Here is a 19,223-nt window from a genome sequence, read left to right on the forward strand (position 1 = left end):
TATTGAACAAAATACAAAGTGGATTTTTTTCCTTTTTCCTTTTTAATTTTTCATAAAATTTTCTAATTATGTTTATTTATTTTTTTCCATTTACTTCTTAAATTTAAGTCAACGTTATTTTTAATTAATGATGAATTTATATTGCAAAATGGGATTAAGCTATTAAACCTACCGACACATTATATTTGAATATGGTAGACAATGAAAAGGCATTTTCAATAATAGCCAATTATTTTCTTATGACATTGGTTTGGAGTGCTTGACCACTAATATTTGTTGATTTTCAATTTTTTTTGTAGTACAAGACTTTGATTGATTGATTAGAAATTTCATACCATTTAAATGTCTTTCTTTTCCTTTTTTTTCCTTTAAAAATTTTAGTAATTTATTCATAAGAAAAAAAGTGAAAAATTAGAGAGTCTAAATTTTCAATCAAGTTTAGTTTGGATCAATTCAACTAGGTTGGAAAAGGAAGAATTTAAATTTATATATTATTGAATTAAGAAATGGTACATATAGTGTTGTAGATTTTATATTATATTAATATATAATTTCATATGATTTTAGATCAAATTATTCTATGCAGTTGTTTAGAAGGTTGAATTGCCCTTTAATTTTTTTGGAGGTGCACACATGCATGTATTGTTGCTGGGAGTTTTGAAAAAAAAAAAGGTTTAAGGTCTCCTTTTGGATCATGTATTTTAATTGTTTTTAACCAATCATTTTACAAATTTATTTTTAATTAGTGAAATGTGTGATTGTAATATACAGGAAAAAAAGAAGAAGAAGAAGAAGCAGAACATCTAGGGTTTAAGGCTTTTTATAGCATCATATAAATGGTAAGTTGGTAAGTTAGGGTGTTTCGGTCCAAGGAATTTAGATGTAGGAGTTGGAAAGTAGGAAGTTGTGAACTTCATTCCTTAATTGGCTTAAGTAGTTTGTGGATCTCACCACCAAGAACGTCAATTTTATACCTTATTAACTCCTTACATTGTTGTCCCAGGAGTTCACCATTACTCCTTAGACTTCATAATTAACTCCCTACTCCTCACTATCCAACTCTTTTACCTCAAGATTCTTTACTATACTAGTTTATGTCGTTGGTGTTGGAAATGCAGTAAGAGCCCATATTATATCTAGATAAAGCGATAATCATGAGTATATAAGAAGAAAAAAAACAAGTATCACCAATCATATAAGTCATTTTAGGAGAAACAAAAAATAAAACCATTAGAGTATAAAGAATATAACGTTGAGTTGGACATCAAAGGAAATTGTTGAAGATGATTGTTGGAGAGTTAGTTATTGAAGGTGGTTATGTTAGAGTTTGGCTGTTGGAAGTGGTTATCAAAGCATGTCATAGACAATAATGCTTGTTGCTAGAGTTGGGTATATCAATGGTGGTCGCCATAGATGGTGGTCGCCATAGATGATCTCGAGCAAAGGTGGTCATTAGACAAGTCACTAATAATAATCGTAGATAGAGTTGGTCATTAGCGATGACCACTAACATGTAGAGTCATTAGAAAAATTAAAGAGGAAGAGAGAGAAAGGAAAAAGATACAGTTTCTTAATCGGTGTTGCAAAATGTTGTTAAACTTTGTTACCATATTGGATAGACATAAAAAAAAATTCACAAAATCAATTTGAATAATCAACTTTTCTTATAAAAATGATGGTCTCTCAATGAATACTTCTAATATATGGAATCCTTAATGTTACATTATGTTGTTGGAGATAAAAATAAAGAAAAAGAAAAGTAAAAGCATTTACATCTCTAAAGACGTGGTAAAAAAAAGTTAAACTTTTAGAAGTAAAATAAATACTTATAAATTAATTATTTATATTTAGAGACAATTAAAAATTGTCATAAGATTGATGATACTTAAAAAAATGTCATAAATTCTCCAAATCCAAAAATGTTAAAAATAAATTGATGTTAAACAAAATTTACAAAAAAGATAAATGTGAGAAAATTATTATGGAAAAAAAAAATCAAAAGCAACTTGAAGAAGAGACAATTTTACTGCTATTCGTGGTCATTCAAATAGTCTCCTCTTCTTTAAATTGATTATTTTTGAAATGACATGTTCATTCATGAAGTAATACAATTCTGGATCAATTGTCACATTCTATTTATTCTAACATTTTATGTTGCTTATTTTAACTTAGTTAGTGGATAAAAATATAGAGGATCGTCCCAAATATCAAAATTCATTTTTTCTATCTTAAAAAAAGAAACTAGAACTTTTGTTAAAGAAAGAAAAAAAAAATCAAATATAGTGAAAATTTCAACTTTTTATCTCCACTTTTGTCTTTTGTCTTTTAAACTTTAGAAAAGAACTTATTGATATATTCTTAAGTTTTAAAAAAGGTTTAATAGACTACTAAACTTCCCAAATTTTATCAATTTAAGGTAAAGGGATCCTAATTAGTGACTCAAAATATTTTTAAATCACATATCTACTAACATAAAAATAAATAATCTTTCAAAAATATATTCAAAACCATATATAATAGTGAAAGAGGTTGTAACAAATCTCTGGATGTAGTCCTTTCCATGGTTGAACCTATAGTATGATATAGAATTAAAAGTTAAAAAGAATTATTACACAAATATTAAATATAATAGGGCACAAAATTAAAGATTATCCACTCTAATCAAACATTTTAGAAACTATTACCCTCTTTTAACTTTATTGTAAAACAGAAAACAATGATATATATTTGTAATAATAACAATGTTTTTGTATTATTAATTTTTTAATTGAGGAAAAGTAATATATATTTGTTAACATTTAGAAAGGTGAAAAAATTGTTTAGACTTTTATGAATAGATCAAACAATAGAAGATGCAATGGTTGGTCTCTCAAACTACATACAAAATTTCTATTTATCTTTATACTTTGATTGTTTCCTTTATATATTCACTTATTCGATCTTGTTGGCTTCTTAACGACAAGTCCGAATATTTTTATTTGGAGCCATATATTCCATGCATTTAAACACCATAACTTTATATTATTGTTGATTCTAAATTCCCATCTTGTAAACAGAAATTTATATTCAAGAAGAATGTTTTCTTTTAAATACTATATTTTGTTATCTGTGTGTGATTTAAAATTTCAAACTATATATTAATCTTAGAAAGAAAGTTGAATTACAAAAATCATCCATACAATATTATTGTATTCGTAATTATACACCCAAATTTGATTTTTAAAAAAACAGTCTTTTATCACATTAAAACCAACCCTAACTTATATAGGTTAATCCAAACTCAATTTTTATAATTAAGAAATCAACCCAAAGTGGTTTTGTAATTTGTCAAATTTTATATTTAGTCCTCTAATTAAGTTTTATCAAATTGGTTTGACAATGATAATAACAATAATAATTCAACATCTTATTAGAAAAACTGCAAAAATGATTAATAGATCAAACAATAAAAAAATGAATATAATTGATTCATTTTTTTCAGCAAATTAGAGAATGGGATACAACAATACAAAATCTCATTCCCCAACATATATAAACACAAGTTCCAACCAAGATGAAAATATTAAAATATACATCTTGATATGATGAACATAATGGCAGCAGTTCCACTCCTTATAAAAATACATCTCATATATAATTAAAATTATGGGACAAACCCCAATTTTGCCCTATACCATTACACAACCAAAAGCCAAACCAACACTTTATTTGCCACGTGGAAAATGACGTGTCAAGAGACTCTTTAGGTGGCTTCCAAACTTCCAAACTTCCAAACATATATTCCACACACTAATATTTTAACACACAACTCTATCCCATCCCATGCATCATATTGCCTAATTTTTATCCCATATTTCCTTACTCTTTCTTCTCCTCTGCGGCTTCATCTTTCTTCTCATCTTCTTCCTCTGCCTCCTCTGATACTACAGCTTTGGCTTCCGGTACGACCGATGACTCGTCGGGTTTGTCGTTTTCTTCCTTGGCTACTTCTGCAGCTTCTTCATTATATTCTAATTCCTCGACCTCGTCATCATCTGTTAGAATAACAACCTCATCTTCCTCCTCTTCCTCTTCAGCCGTTGCTTCAACTTTTTCATTTGGAACAACGGCTTCTGAATCATCTGACGATTTTTCATCAACAACTTCGTCAACTTTAACACTCTCTTCTTTTTCTTCTACGTTCTCTTTTGATGTCGTGTCTGGTGACGATTGTTCCTCGACTTCTTCTTTTGTGACCGTCTCTTTAACAGTCGTCGTGTCTTCTAAGAGAGTGGCATTCGGAGATACGATCTGCAAGTTATCATAGTAATTTCTTACGAGAGACGAAGCTAGAAACTTAAAAGGAAAAAAAAAGGCTTACTATATACTATAGTTATTGCTATCTAATATCATATATATATCACAGTTAAAATTATCACAATCAATTAATTTTTTTACTTTTTAAATAACTATAAATTTAATCTTTTATTAGCATGAAGAAAAGAAGTTAATTGAAAAAAAAAAATATCTAGATCAGTATTTCGTCTAAAAACTCATGTTATATTTTCAAAAGGTTCATTTTCTAAGTTTCAAAATTCTAAATACATTTCTTGAGAACAGACTCATAAGGCAATTAAAAAAAGATGCAATTGCACCCTTCTTTTCCTAGAAAAATTATTCAAGAAGGTTGTTACTTAATTATTATTAGGGGTACGCAAATTTTTTAATTTTATATCCAAAGCGTGGTTTATATACATACGTTACTTTGGACAATCTGATTGAATAATTTTTTTCTCTTACACAAATACGTATATGAATGGAGAGATGTAAAACGTGATGCATATTCGAACTGTAAAGAAAGTAAAAAGTGAAAGAATATTACTGAGATACCTCAACGGTGGCCATGGAAATAGCTTCTTAGGGAGTATGAAAGAAGTGCTTAAGAAATTAAAGGGGGAAGAAGAAGCTAAGGGAAAAGACAGAAAATGTAATGTGTGAAACTTTATGGACCTAAGAGTTGGCTTTATATACACAAATCCAAATAGCTTTAGCTTATTAATTATAAAATTAAAATAAGATACATTTAGACAGAGAAAATTATAAAACGTTGAAAATATTAAAAAAAAACTACACCAGCTGTGTATTCAAATATTGTTGTTGTTATTATTATCATACGTTAGATTTGTGATTTATACTTTTGCGATTAGGGAGAGAACATTTGGCTAGAACTTTAGTTAAAACATGCATTAACATGGTGATTAATATTTAGTTTAAACTTTTGATGTTTGTTTTAATTACATCTTTAATATGATTTTTGTTTAGGTTTAATTCTATTCAAATTTTCTTTTGGTAAAAATTTGGTATGGATGTCAATCTTAGTTTGACTATGAATTGCAGGTAAATGATTTGATTTTTCACTTATAATTACTGATTTTATAAAAATTATTTTTTAATAAAACAAGTCGAGACTTGGAGAAATGTCAATTGTCATTGAGTCATGCGATTTGACAACGCATCAAATAAAACATTTCTTAGAACAATATGGGTGGAGGAATACAAACTTCCAATCTTTTTAAATATCACTAGCATATATTATATGTCACTTAAGTTATGTTTTTCTTTAATTGTATGTGAAATTTGTACATGCAATCATGTGAAAAAGTAAAAATATTGTTGTTTTAGGCCCCAAAATTAACATATACATTTAAAAACATATACTTTTTCGATGAAGGTGCTAAAGGGATCTACCTAGTAGAGATGTTCGGTTATACATTCTGACCCATCGTATTTTATTACAAAGTATTTCTAAGCTCAAGTTAAAAAAGTTGGATTGCTATTAATGACGAATTTACGTAGGGGTCAGCGGGAAACATGTCCCCTCGCAATATTGGTTTTTGAACGTTAGTGTTAACTTTGAAGTGTGAGATTATAAAATATATTAAATAATGCTTTGTTTTAAACAAAATATGTCCTATATAAAATTTCTAGATCTATCACTTGTCACAATGAAATTCAAACATGCTTCTTTTAAAGAATATTAATACACAAATTCAAGAAGGAATCTACTCCTAACGTAGATATTCAAATTTCTAGGTTTACTATAGAATGATTTTAATGAGACAAATTAGTTAACATAATTTAGCAACTAAAAAACATATTTTAACCAATAATCATACTAACAAGAAAATACATCATTAGTATATTTTTCTAAAATTCCTCAAGTTTATTTGTTAGCATTAGGATTAGACTATATGTTGGAGGGTCCATTTTCCAACCTATCAATTAGTTGGATACGACTTCTATAATTTGTGGGGTTCCATTCATGACAATGCTACTCTTATCATCTTTTCATTCATTTAATATTTAATTCATCCATCAACTTTTCTTTTGATTTTCTAATTCATCCATCAATTAATTTTAAGTTGAAATATTAAGTATATATAATTGTTTTTCTTTTCTCTTATATTAAATAATAATTATCATCAATTTTATCATTATTGTCAACCCAATAAAGTTGGCTTTTTGAAGTTGAAACTAAAATGTCTTAAATAAAATAAAGAATGGACATGCACTTTCATTCTTCTTTTCTTATATTAAAATAAATCAATTATTGGATTTTTGGATTTGTGACATACATTTTCTTCACAGCATTAATGAATCATCCAACATATATCTAATCTATAATAATATGGATAATTAAAGAACCAAAGAAGTCACAATTTAAACTAAATTCACATTATTGTGGATTCCAATGAGTGAGTTTATAATTGAAGGCTTCATTTGATCAATCTCGTCACCAAAAAAACAAAACAATATATATATAGTAATCAAAATTTGTGATTATATTCATTTGAAAGTACATTAAAATTAAAACTCTAAATTAGTCCATTTGTACTTTTAGAGAGCTCGAGCTCTTGATGAAAAGTAAAATGTTAAATTATTTAATTTCCCTTCTTTTTCACAATTCATAACTATCTCTCAAGTGTAAACTTTCTTTTAGAATTTTTATAGCAAAATTATTTTCAAGTTGTATAATACAATATTATTAAAACTTTTTTAAATAATGTGAATACTTTTAGAACATTGAAGAATCTTGAAGTATTTTCTATCCTTTAGTAAAAATAAACTATTATTGTCTATGTGTTTTGTTAGATTGATAAATTAATTTAAATAGTTTTTATATTCAATATAATTTTGTTTAAAAATATCCCATCACTTCAACATTATATAATATTTTCATCGACATCTTTTGTAATGAGATATCTACAGTTAGATTAAGATGGACATTTTAAAATTTGAATGGTGAGTTATTTGTTCATTTGTTGAATAATGCCTCTTTGGTGTAAGAAGAGGGCATTAAAGAAGAATGTAATTCCATTTTCTCAATATTATGGATAATGACCCTTGGTATACAAGCAGGGTTCTTCAATTGTTACATTAGTTTTGCCCCATTGATCATGAGCACGTGGTTTCCAAATTTGGAAGGACCTACCAAATTGAGACTCGATGTGTATGTGGAATCTATCGACCAATAATTTGTTGACACATTTTATTTAATATCTATATGGAATATAAGTTAAGAGTTTATTTAAAGTTGTATATTTTCAGATTTAGTTTTAAATTTTTGTTATTAGTATTGAGATTTATGCAAATGATAATGTTTTCACATAATTCGGACATATATTTAACTTTTCCTCTTTTAAATAATCAAAGAGATGTATGGACATCAAAGATGTGAGACTTCTTTTATGATTAAATAATGAAAAATAAATAACCTTTTATTTTTTTATACGTTTTTATAATTAAATTAAAGAAGCTAAAAAAAGGTTTTCAATTGGTAAAAACACTTTGTATGGTCTTTCTAACTTGTTGATAAGACAGTGGAAAGAAATTGCAAAATAGAATTTATAAAAATAAACGTATATAAAAAATAAAAAAGTTATTTCTTTTTCATGCAAGTGCAATTATTTCCACCTTCAGCTTATTCACAAAAGAAAACCAATATGCATGAACCTCTTTGGTAGAAATCCATAAAGCTTTCCACTATATATTCATTATTAATCCTCGCGATGGACGAAGAAATCCTCCGATCGAAATTGTGAAATCGTGAAGTTTTCTACTGCACATTCATCCAAAACCTCGCGATGGAAGAAGAAATCGTTCGATCAAAAACCATGAATTTGTGAAAAGCCATGAAACGAGCAAAACCTCGAATATGAATGATAGAGTCTTCAAATTTCTGAAAGTAAACAAGGAAAATTTTCAAATAAAGGAGGTAATGGGGTTTCAACTTCATGTGTGGCAATTTAAAATTTTAGATTTTTTTTCTCATTTTTCTTTTTTAAAAACGTATCAAATGGTTTAAATAAAACGGTCCACCAATATATTTTTCTAAACGTATAATATACCAACATACTATCTAAAAAATATAGTATCAAATGATCAAATCAGATATATTGAAAATATTGCATGTACGACCATATACTTTACTATAAAACTTATTTAATTCGTTATTTCGAAAGAAAAAAAGATTGAATAAATAAAGAAGACTTCTCCAAATTTGCAATTTTCCTCCAATTCACCAATATATAGAGAATGGGTTTTTCTTTAGTTCAAGCAAAAGGCCCACCATGTCTTCTTAACCTCACTAAAATTTGGGCTTATATATTGACATATTCAAGCCCATTAATCAACTATAGTTCCTCTTTTCCTTTCTTTTTCCATAATTTATTTTAAATAGATTTTAATAAAAAGGACACACATTGTTTAGAGAAGAATATGATAATCGTGGATTTATTAAGGGGCCAAAAGAGGCACGTGTCTCCTTATATTATCGGTTTTTGTATTTTAATATTAATTTTGAAGTGTCATATTATAATATTTTATTTTATCCAAATTTTGATTCTAATGTAGCGACTGTGCTTTCATTGCAAAACCACCCGCTCAAGACTCCAAATATCAATTTTATTGACAAATTTCAATAACGTCATAAAAATAATTTTTTAAAAAGAGAAACAAAACCGTGACTTATTTTCTAGTCGTCGTTTGTTATCTAATAAATATTTTTAAAAAAATGCAACTAAATTAGTGATCTAAATTTCTACTCTCCTAACAATATTCCATAAAAAAATTATTATTCTTTTCTTTTTTTTCTTTTCCTTTTTTTGATGCAATTTTTAAATTCACACTTACATTACAAAAAAATATATAAAAATTGCTAGTCGAAAAATATATGAAAATTGCTAGTTTTTTCTTTATTGCTACAAATATACTAGTGAATGTTATTAAAGCATCAGTGAAACGTCGATATATTTTTTAAACACTTTTTAATGTGTTTATTATATAGTGCCTAGTGCTTTTCTATATAAAATTTCTACGTCAACATTGAATAAGATTGGATGAAAGTATGAAAGATAAACAAATAACTTATTTCATTAAATTATTGAAGATATTAAAGAGAATTATATTTTACTAAGACTTGGTAGGGCTCAAATGTGAGAATGAGGATTAGATGATTCTAAGATTTGATCTTTTATTTATTATTTTCTTTTAGTTTTGAACATTATTTTAAATAAGTTGTTTTAGTTTTGAGTTAAGAAATATTATATTAGTTGCTTATATTTTTTTTTATTAAAAAAATGGTTAATTAGCATGAAAATAGATAATACCAAATCACGTGTCATATATGTAAGCATAAAAAATTTAGTATTTGAAACGTATTTGTTATATTTTTAGTACAATAATTATACGGTTGGAGGATTATGCAAATTACTTAAATTCATTTTGACGTCATTATGTAGAGATACATCATCATGCATATTTGAAACTTTCACAATTTTGTAACGGATGTTACTCAATATTTTGTTAGTACTAATATTACTTTATTTAAATATTTATTCTATATTTATATAAATATTAAATTATTTAGTCTCTAATATGTTAAACAAAATTATGAACTTTCCATTTTACATACAATGGGTTTCACAAAAAAAAAAAATTTAAATTTGATATACAATTGAATCTTGAAAATTTCAATTTAGTAAGTAATTAGTTTTAACTTTTTTGAAAAACCATCAAATGTTTGAATTATTAGATGACACAAAGCTAAAATATATAATAGAAGATATAGTTTTTTGAATTGAATTTGTTTATAAATCAAATTTGTAAGAAACATATTCATATAAACTTGAAACTTGAAAGCACGAAAACAAATGAAACTATATGGAATTGTGTAGTAGTTTAACGTAATAGTTGACCGTTTCAAAAGAAAGAAAGAAAAAGGAAAAAGTTAGAAAGAAGACAGGGAGAGCGAGGAAGAAGAAGAAGCTTCTGCAACTTCCTAGACTAAAGTCGTCAAACGGGTATTCTTTGCTTTCAATTCAAATTTTAAACACAAAGATTTACAATAATAATGCCCCCGCAATTCTCTGCGCTAATTCCCCCTCCCCCGCTTTGAATTTTTCAAATCCCACATTCTTTCTCTCTTCCTTTTTCCAAAAACAATCTATCCAATCCATTTCTTTCTTTTTGCTCCCTCTTTCGAGCATTTCGGATCACCACATAGCTCTCTCTCTCTCTCTCTCTCTCTCTTTTGGTTTGAACTTCAAACCTCATAGTTTAATTCAACGCCCATTTCCTGTTTTCCCCTCTGTTGACGGTTTTTCTCGTTCTGCTTCTTCTTCATTTCGCTTCTTTTCCTCTTTTCCCTTTCTGGGTTTTGTTCGTATCTACACCACAAAGAAGAAACCCACCCCTGTTTTCGTCCCCTTCTTTCAATTTCTTTACTGGGTTTTCTCATATGGGATTGAATCAGTAATTAGTGCTCTCTATATGATCTAGCTCGTGGGGTTTTCTTCTTTCTGGATTTTCTTTTGTTTCTTTGTCTTGGTGTAACCCTTTTAATGTCTTTGGCTGTTGGGGCTGCCTCAAATTCCAAGAACATGGGGTTTGATGAGAATCGTGAGGAGGGAGGTGCATTGGATAACCATGGGAATGAGAATGAAGCTACTGAGAAGATTTCAAGGCAAATGAGTGAAACTTCTCTCTCTGCAACTGAGGATGAGACTGATGATGAAGGAAGTAATATTGAGTTGGGGCCTCAACGCACATTGAAAGAAGAGCTTGAAAAAGATAAGGTTAATCTTTGTTCTTGTTTCTCACATTTGATTCGAGATTGTATTGTAATAAGTTTTCTTTGTGCTTGTCAAGTGTATAACTATTGTTTCTGTTGTTTTGTGGTATGTAAGTTTAGGATGATGAGAGTCTTAGGAGGTGGAAGGAGCAGCTTCTTGGAGCTGTGGATTTAGAAAATGCTGGAGGTAATTATAATTTAAAATTCTTCCTAGTTTTGTAGATTGATTTCACTTTCTTTGATCATTTCAAAATTTAGTGTTTGGTTCTGAAATGCTTCTATGGAATTATCTTGGGGTATTTGCAGCCATGTTTTTCCCTTAAAAGAGAAAGTTGTTATTGTATCTCTTCTTTTTGGTTTTGTTTTTCAGTTCCATTTCTTATGTATTTTGTAGAAACTCTTGAGCCAGAGGTGAAGATTCTAAGTCTTTCAATAGTGTCTCCAGAGAGACCAGATTTAGTTCTTCCCATTCCCGAGGACGGGAATCCAAAAGGATTGTGGTTTACCCTAAAAGAAGGCAGCCGTTACAGCCTGAAATTCTCCTTCCAAGTGACTAACAACATTGTTGCTGGCCTCAAGTACACCAACACTGTTTGGAAAACTGGTGTCAAAGGTTTTTTTCTCTATCTGATTCGCCTCTTCGTTAATATAAGTTCGTGTTTCGATTGCCTGACTGATGATGACTTTTGTAATCTTGTATGTTTCAGTTGATAGCGCCAAAGAGATGCTTGGAACTTTCAGTCCCCAGCTAGAGACCTACACTCATGTAATGCCAGAGGATACCACACCCTCCGGCATGTTCGCCCGTGGATCGTATTCAGCAAGATCTAAGGTCAGTTTGTTTTTTTTTAAACACTAGAAGTCCTCTGACGTTGTCACTTAACAATGCCTAAGGCTCTAGCATTTTCAAGTGGGGTAGTGTTTGGTTTTTTCTCCTTATTCCACATATCATAACCTCTTGGGCATAGTTTGAAAGATGCCAACTTCCGAGGAATCATCGGTAATACACATGACATCATCTGGTTTTAAGAGAACAATCTATGGCGCCATAACATTGATATTCCTTTGTCTGCATAGTCAAATGAGTTCTAACTTCTCTAGGGCTCTCAAACTAGAATCAATATTCAATTCCCGATTTTCAACCGAACGAAGCTATAAGCATAACCCATAAATTTCTTTAACCTTTCCAAGCTATATCTAACTCTATTTTGATGATATTTTTTCCCAGCTAGCATGAAACTAAGCATCATTGAGGTTCCTTTTTGATTTCCATGCAATAATAGCTACAGTGCTTAAAAACAAAGAACCCTTTTACCATTCTCATAATTAAAGAAGTTTTACATTATTCCCATCCCAAGTCTTCATTGCTGTCCAAATCACGTGGCCCATTAAGTCCATTAATTGATTCCTGTTGTGCTGGCTGGCCTTTCTTTCCTAAGGGACATGGCCCATGTTCTTCTGTATAACATATGCTTTACAAAATGTGTACTTTCATCTTGAATGTTTTCTGAATTCCCCCTCTTCTAAATCAAAATCATCACCACCTTGCATAAAAAAAAAAAAAAAAAGCAAAGCCCTTTCTTTTCCATGACTTGACTGTTCTTTTGACAAACCTTCTTCTCGAAAACCTTCCTTGTTCCCATAATTTTTCTTTTAATGAATACCCTTTCATTCCACGATGAAGTTCATCAAAATCAGAAACAAATGACAGATCTATTCAGTCTCTTTCAAACGGATCCTCCCCCTCTCCCTGCATTTATCAAGCTCAATAAAGGGTTAGATACAAAAATATTCAACTTCCAAACTGAACTTTTATTTCTCTCATCAGAAAAATGAGGATTCTCTCCATTGTGCTAGCTTCATATCGTGCATAAAAACGAAGTAGCATTTGCCTCTATGTTTGTATTTGTAGTTGTAAATGAATTGTAAATCTTTTTGTGTATGGCAGTTTCTTGATGATGATAACAAGTGTTACTTGGAAATTAACTACACATTTGACATCAGAAAGGACTGGGCAGCAACATAAAGGCAATGATTTGTGGGCATTAGGAGCAGTGCTGCGTTCTTGGCTTAAGCAATCAAATCCCCATCATCCAGCTGATTAGCTGATGTTCTGAAAACTGCCAATTTTAGTAAATTAATGTCTTTTAATTACATGTAATTATAATTAAGGCCAACAAATATTATGTTAATTACTAGGTTTACGCTGCATCCAAACTCTTGCAAGTTTTCAATGTATTGGGATGTTGGAGAAGGAGATGAATGAACGGGGAAAAAAAGGAATATATTGAGATATCTTGTTTGATGGCCCCTCTAATAAAAGGTGTGTTTGGCCTTCCACCTTTTTTTTACCCATTTTCTTTTTTCACATGTTTGAATCACATCATATATAAAATTACAAAAAAAAAAAATTATAGTTGGGTTGGTGGGCTGGTTTTCTTTTTTCCATCTTTTGTAATACAAAATTTTATATTACTTGAACAAATTGACACATACATACATATCAAGGTTTTAGGTTTATATAGAATCGGGTTGGGTCAAGTCAATCCAACTTTTTTTTTTCAAAACTTTCTAATCCAATGTAAAATTGAACCTAACTTTTACCGTCTTTTTTTTTTCAAAACTTTCTAATCCAATGTAAAATTGAACCCAACTTTTACCGTTTAGTTTGAGTAATCCGAGTTAGTCTCTAAACAAGAATATGAGGACTTTAAAATCGATTTTTTTTCGAGATAAAAATAAAATAATCATTAGGAAAAAAAAAGAAAAAAAGAAAAGAACAAGTGGTGGAGGTAGAGAAGGAAACAGGCTGTGTTGGTTTGGTTGTTTGTGACTATTTCTGACAGATTTGAACCCTAAGTGAAAATTCCAAACAATCTTATTTTTAGTCTCTTCTCACCAATACTAGATCATTACCTTTTACCCTCCATTCCTTTTTTTTCTTCTCTATATATTCATTCTTCTTTTTCAAAAGTATATTATATATATTGTATTTATGATCATACTTTAGTTATCATATTAATGTATTAAAGCAAAATAACAAAACAAAAAATAGACAGTTTATTAATATGGGAAGATTAAGAGGAATAGGGCATATTCATTTGTTTAGCTCAAACACCAGCAAATATGTTAGATTCTTCTTGACATTGCTTCCACATCTTCCAACCCTCTTCTATACATTTTTTAAATCTTATTTTACCAACTCTACTTATTTTATAAAATCCCAAAAGGAAATAATTTATTTTATGTCACATACTTTAGTTTCAATCAAATTTTGGTGTTTTAGGCCAATTTTCTCCAAACACACAAATGGAGAGTAATTAACTAAGTCTTCATTTTTGTCTCGACTTTTAATTTTGTTGCTAAGAGCTTTTAATGTAGTGAAGTTTGTTTTGATGTCATCTAAATGAATGTCAATTTTCATTGTCGAGCTAAACTCGCTTTAAACATGTAATTTGTTATTGAATCAAACTTACTTTGTTATCAACCTATACTTCTTTAAATAATTTTTTTAAAAAAATATGTTTATTTTAAAAGATTAAAATTAATAATTTAAATGGATAAGGATGGATATGAACTTTTTTTTCCACTTAAATAATATTCTTCTTAATTTTATAATAGTTTTAAATGACAAAACTACTAAAAATATTTATAAAGGTAAATATATAAAAGTTTTGTCCATCAATAATAGATTTTGATAGAACATTACTAAAATTTTACTGTCTATTAAAGTTTATCACTAATTAACCATAAAATTTTGCTATATTTGTTAATATTTTTTATTCATAAACTATTGAAAATGACATAAAAAATTTTAAGATGAAACATTTCAAAGTTGGAAGATATTTTTAAAACAAAATCTGATTTTCAACCAAACTTGTAATTTGGAGTTTTTCTTTTTAAAAGAAGTTTAAAGAGTTTTTTATTTTGAAATTTTAGGAGTAATTTCATAACAAAATATTGAAAAATTATGATAAAATTTCAGATTCTATCCTACATTGAGCTTATTCTCGGTTATAACTTTGATTTATATTGTTATATTTGAGAATAACCACAAAGTATTGGGTCAAATTTAAGCCTATTTATTATTACTAAATCTAACGATTATAAGAAGAAGCAATTTGTTTTCCACCTATATGAAAAAGGAAAACAATATAATGCATCACTTTCTTGGGAAAATGAAAAATTCTTAATAGTAACATTAGGGTACACCGACACATTATTCAAACTCTTCTAAAACACATCTCTATCTCTTTAAATTCATATATAGTTTAAAAAATAACTTTACTAATTTCGATTTCACACAAAAACAATCTTTATTTACAAGTAATCAAACCCTAAATTACAATTTTGGTTTAAAAAAATATTATAGTCATACATCAATAACATAACATATAATGCGATAATAAAACAACTTAATTTATCTATATCTGAATTAATTGAAAGTATATATTAATTATTAGTAGTGAGACATATGTATGTGAAATTGGATTTAAGAGTTTAAAATAAGTTGAAATTAGGTTGTTGTAGTAGTCTGTTAGGACTCTAATTGGATTACTTAATTACACAAACTAATATTGAAATTGATGATGTTATTAATTTCTTATATACAAATTTATTATCCCAACACACAACAAAGAGTCATATATGGAACATGAAAAAAGCAAGATAAAAATGAATGAGGCAGTTAATGAGATTTAAAATGAGTAATATTGAGAAAATGAAAAGACATGAGAGATGATTTGATACATATGAAATAGAAATTGTTTCCAAATCAATGATTAATAGTTAATAGGATGGATGGAATTATTAAAATGGGGATTTAATTTGGGAGGTATGGGATCAATGATTAAATAAGGGTGTGGGTTAATGGGTCACAACTTCTTCTTCCCATCCTATTTCCTTCCTCAAAAACACATCATTTTAATTAATTAGCTGGCTAAATTATAAAATTATAAAATTAAGTAATTAACTAATTGAATAAAAAAAAAAAAGAAAAGAAAAAGAGATTTGATAATCACACTTCTCCAAATAATAAGCATATAAGCATGAGGTGGCTGTCACCGACGATTAGGTTGTTCATATTTTCTTTCTTCTAATTAACTCTTCCCCCTAATTGTCAAATATATAATTTAATGGGTTGAATTCATAACTTGTTTTAATTAAATACCTAATTGTGTTGGGAATTATTTTCAAATTTAGGGGAAGAGAGAGTGAATGAATTTGGATTAGAAACAACCGTGATAGATGGGAACGGCGGAAACAACCGTGAGAGGGCGGGGAGAGGTGGAGGTCGGAGTTCCCTTCATTTTCATTTTCTCCTCTCACCATATTTTCATTAATTTCTCCTTCTCTGGATCTTTTTCCTTTTTCTTATATAATAATTTTACCATTGAGGCCACCACTCTTTCGTGAATATAAAATTCATAAATACCATTATTAACTTTTACTTCCTCACCTCCTTTTAATAATATATATAAAAAGGAAAAATGTCTATCCCTATTTATTATTAATAAAATTTAAGATTTTGTTATATTTTGTCTTTTTTTTTTTAATCTTTAGTTATCAATTTTTAATGACCCTAAAAATATAAAAGGGAATTAAGTTAATTCTTATGTTATTTTTTTAAAGAACTGCCTTTCTATTCATTTGGTAAAGTTTACAAATGCTGTTGACTTTAGCAAAGAGGAAAAGGAATGCAACATTAGTTGTAGTTATTTTTCTACTTTTCTATTAAAATATACCTTAAGATCTAACTTAAATCAACGTTAAGAAATGTCAAAACAAGGTGACTTTGGTATTATTGTTAAAAAAAGAAGGTGAAGATAACTTGAATTTAGTTTGATTGTTATATTATTGAACTAAAAAGGGTTGTTTTTTTTTTGACAAAGTAAAAAAAATGTTGGAGATAATGGAGTTGATGGGGGGGGTAGAGTGTAAGGTTGGGTTTAGGAGGAAGAAGGAAAAGAAAAGAAAAAATGAATTAGTTCAAATGTGATTAAGAAAGACTACCCTACATGTCCCACTTCTTAAGAAAAAGCCTTCCCAATAAAGTATGGTTTTTTTATGTCTAAGGAAGATCCCATCTCTTAGTTTATCACCCAATTACTGTCTCTCCTTCACCACCTCTTTGCTTTTTCTTCTCCTTTTCTTTAAATACTTGCTTCTATTTTCAATCCTTATTTGTATTTCTCATCTCCTCCTTCCCCATTATTTCTCTGTCAGGCCCCCCCTTCTCTCTTCCCTGCCCTGGTCAGTCTCTCTCTCATTCTTCTCGCTTTTTTTAATTTTTTTTTTTTTTTTTGCCTTTTTTACATTTGGGTTTTGCTTCTTATCACCTCTACTGCATGCAACTGATCTAGATCTGGGTCTTTCTTACTTTTTTTTCTTCTTTTTGGGATTTGTTTAGTTGGGTTTTGTGGGAATGTGTGTGGCTGAAATGCTGATGGGACAATTTGCATTGTTTGCTTGTGTTTGTATGTCTTTCAATTTCTTTTTTCTTTTTGGTTTTACTGTTTGATTTACTTCTCTGGATCTTAGAATGTGCTGTTTTCTTGTGTTCTGTGCTTGCATGTGTTTGTGCTCTGTTTTAGTTTCTTACTGAGCTTGTGAGATCTGGGTTTTGGAGGAACAAATACTTAAATTTGCTGAGTTTTGGGACTTGTTTTCTTTAGTTCTTGCTGAGATTTGGTGAATTTTGAGAGGTATATAACCTTTGTCAATGCATTTTATTGAAATTTTGATTCCTGCATGTGAACTTATTTGTGGAAATGTCACTGTGAACTTATGAAGCATCTCATCAATTTCACATTTTGATTTGTAAACCTACCTAAGTACCTAAGATCTGATCCAGGACACCTTTTTTTTCCTCTGCAGGAAGTTGTGGAAAATGGGATTTTCCATGATTTTCACTGTTTGTAGTGCATTGTTGCTTCTGAGCTCTTCATCTGCCAATGCCCAAACAGCCAGCCCCCCCTCATTTAGCCCGACCCCGGCACCGGCGCCAGCCCCAGATTTTGTAAACCTCACAGATCTGCTCACTGTAGCTGGTCCATTTCACACCTTCCTCAGTTACCTCCAGTCCACCAAAGCCATCGACACCTTCCAAAACCAAGCCAATAACACAGAGGAAGGAGTGACTATCTTTGTCCCAAAAGACAGCGCTTTCTCGGCACAAAAGAAACCGTCTCTCTCGAATCTCACCGCGGATCAACTCAAGTCTCTTATCCTATTTCATGGGTTGCCACATTACTATTCCCTTGCTGAGTTCAGGAACCTCAGCCTTCAGAACCCGATCCCAACGTTTGCCGGTGGGCAATACAGTTTGAACTTCACAGACGTTTCTGGGACTATCCATATTGGCTCTGGCTGGACTAACACAAAGGTTAGTAGCAGTGTGCATTCAAGTGATCCTGTTGCTGTTTACCAAGTAGACAAACTTCTGCTGCCTGAGGCAATCTTCGGAACTGATATTCCACCAACCCCGGCCCCAGCACCCGCACCTGATATCGCTCCTGCTGCTGACGCTCCTTCGGATGTTATTGATGGGAGGGCTGCTCCATCTTCAGAACCAAAGCCATCATCTTCCCATAGGATCATCAATTGGGGAATTTTGATTCACATTGTTTTGGGTATCTCTGGTGGATTTTTGTTTTGATTGTGATCAGAAATCCTACCATCCATTTATTACATTTATGAAAACTATATTGCCATTTTGTTTTGTTATTGATGTGAAGCTCCATTTTTTTATGAACATATATGTTGTTGGATTTGTGCATGAGAATTCCTATTGTGTGGTCTATAAATTATGACGGGGAAGGATTTTTGTTTTACAGTTCAATGAATTCATCCTCTAATAAATATACCAATTCTTGTATTTTTATTGACAAAAATAACTTCATCTTTCCAACTTTGGTTTGTATATCTGTGATATGGAATCCAATAAATTGTAATTAAGAACTCTTTGATAATTTGACTAAAATTCCCAAATCAGCCTGATTTTTTCCTAAAAGTAGATCAAATTTCTATTCTTCAAATGCTACACGAGATAGGAAGATCAAATTCCACTTGAATGAATGTTTTTAGCATTGCAATTCATGATTCAAAAAGCTCT

The 19,223-nt window shown here is 29.7% G+C and overlaps 3 protein-coding genes across 4 annotated transcripts; 2 read left to right on the forward strand and 1 right to left on the reverse strand.

The window, feature by feature from the left end:
- Positions 1-3,446: 3,446 nt before the first annotated feature.
- Positions 3,447-4,958, reverse strand: LOC105436069 (nucleoplasmin-like protein ANO39). Its single transcript, XM_011660372.2, has 2 exons — positions 4,870-4,958; positions 3,447-4,290 (listed from the first exon to the last, which is right to left on the reverse strand). The coding sequence occupies exons 1-2, from the start codon at positions 4,882-4,884 to the stop codon at positions 3,859-3,861; spliced, it is 447 nt and encodes a 148-aa protein (XP_011658674.1). The 5' UTR covers positions 4,885-4,958; the 3' UTR covers positions 3,447-3,858.
- A 5,280-nt stretch (positions 4,959-10,238) lies between these two features.
- Positions 10,239-13,461, forward strand: LOC101210032 (rho GDP-dissociation inhibitor 1). The gene is made up of 5 exons (XM_004144485.3): positions 10,239-11,114; positions 11,231-11,297; positions 11,505-11,723; positions 11,818-11,942; positions 13,059-13,461. Exons 1-5 carry the CDS (start codon positions 10,881-10,883, stop codon positions 13,134-13,136), a joined length of 723 nt encoding a protein of 240 aa, XP_004144533.1. The 5' UTR covers positions 10,239-10,880; the 3' UTR covers positions 13,137-13,461.
- A 3,708-nt stretch (positions 13,462-17,169) lies between these two features.
- On the forward strand, positions 17,170-18,992 carry LOC101210282 (fasciclin-like arabinogalactan protein 7). 2 transcript variants are annotated; one of them, XM_004144486.3, is made up of 2 exons: positions 17,170-17,362; positions 17,987-18,992. In XM_004144486.3, the coding sequence occupies exon 2, from the start codon at positions 18,000-18,002 to the stop codon at positions 18,765-18,767; it is 768 nt and encodes a 255-aa protein (XP_004144534.1). In that variant the 5' UTR covers positions 17,170-17,362; positions 17,987-17,999; the 3' UTR covers positions 18,768-18,992. The 2 variants fall into 2 exon arrangements, with proteins under 2 accessions (XP_004144534.1, XP_031745158.1); XM_031889298.1 differs by lacking the exon at positions 17,170-17,362 and adding an exon at positions 17,425-17,814.
- Positions 18,993-19,223: the final 231 nt, after the last annotated feature.

The sequence above is a fragment of the Cucumis sativus genome, chromosome 7 (genome assembly GCF_000004075.3).
Source record: "Cucumis sativus cultivar 9930 chromosome 7, Cucumber_9930_V3, whole genome shotgun sequence".
In the NCBI taxonomy this organism is placed as follows: domain Eukaryota; kingdom Viridiplantae; phylum Streptophyta; class Magnoliopsida; order Cucurbitales; family Cucurbitaceae; genus Cucumis; species Cucumis sativus.

Excerpts from the sequence above, each read along its gene's own strand:
- LOC101210282 (XM_004144486.3), top strand. The coding sequence starts at position 18,000 with ATGGGATTTTCCATGATTTTCACTGTTTGTAGTGCATTGTTGCTTCTG.
- LOC101210032 (XM_004144485.3), top strand. The coding sequence starts at position 10,881 with ATGTCTTTGGCTGTTGGGGCTGCCTCAAATTCCAAGAACATGGGGTTT. Across the intron at positions 11,298-11,504 it reads GGATTTAGAAAATGCTGGAG|AAACTCTTGAGCCAGAGGTG; the intron begins GTAATTATAATT and ends TGTATTTTGTAG. Across the intron at positions 11,943-13,058 it reads CGTATTCAGCAAGATCTAAG|TTTCTTGATGATGATAACAA; the intron begins GTCAGTTTGTTT and ends TGTGTATGGCAG.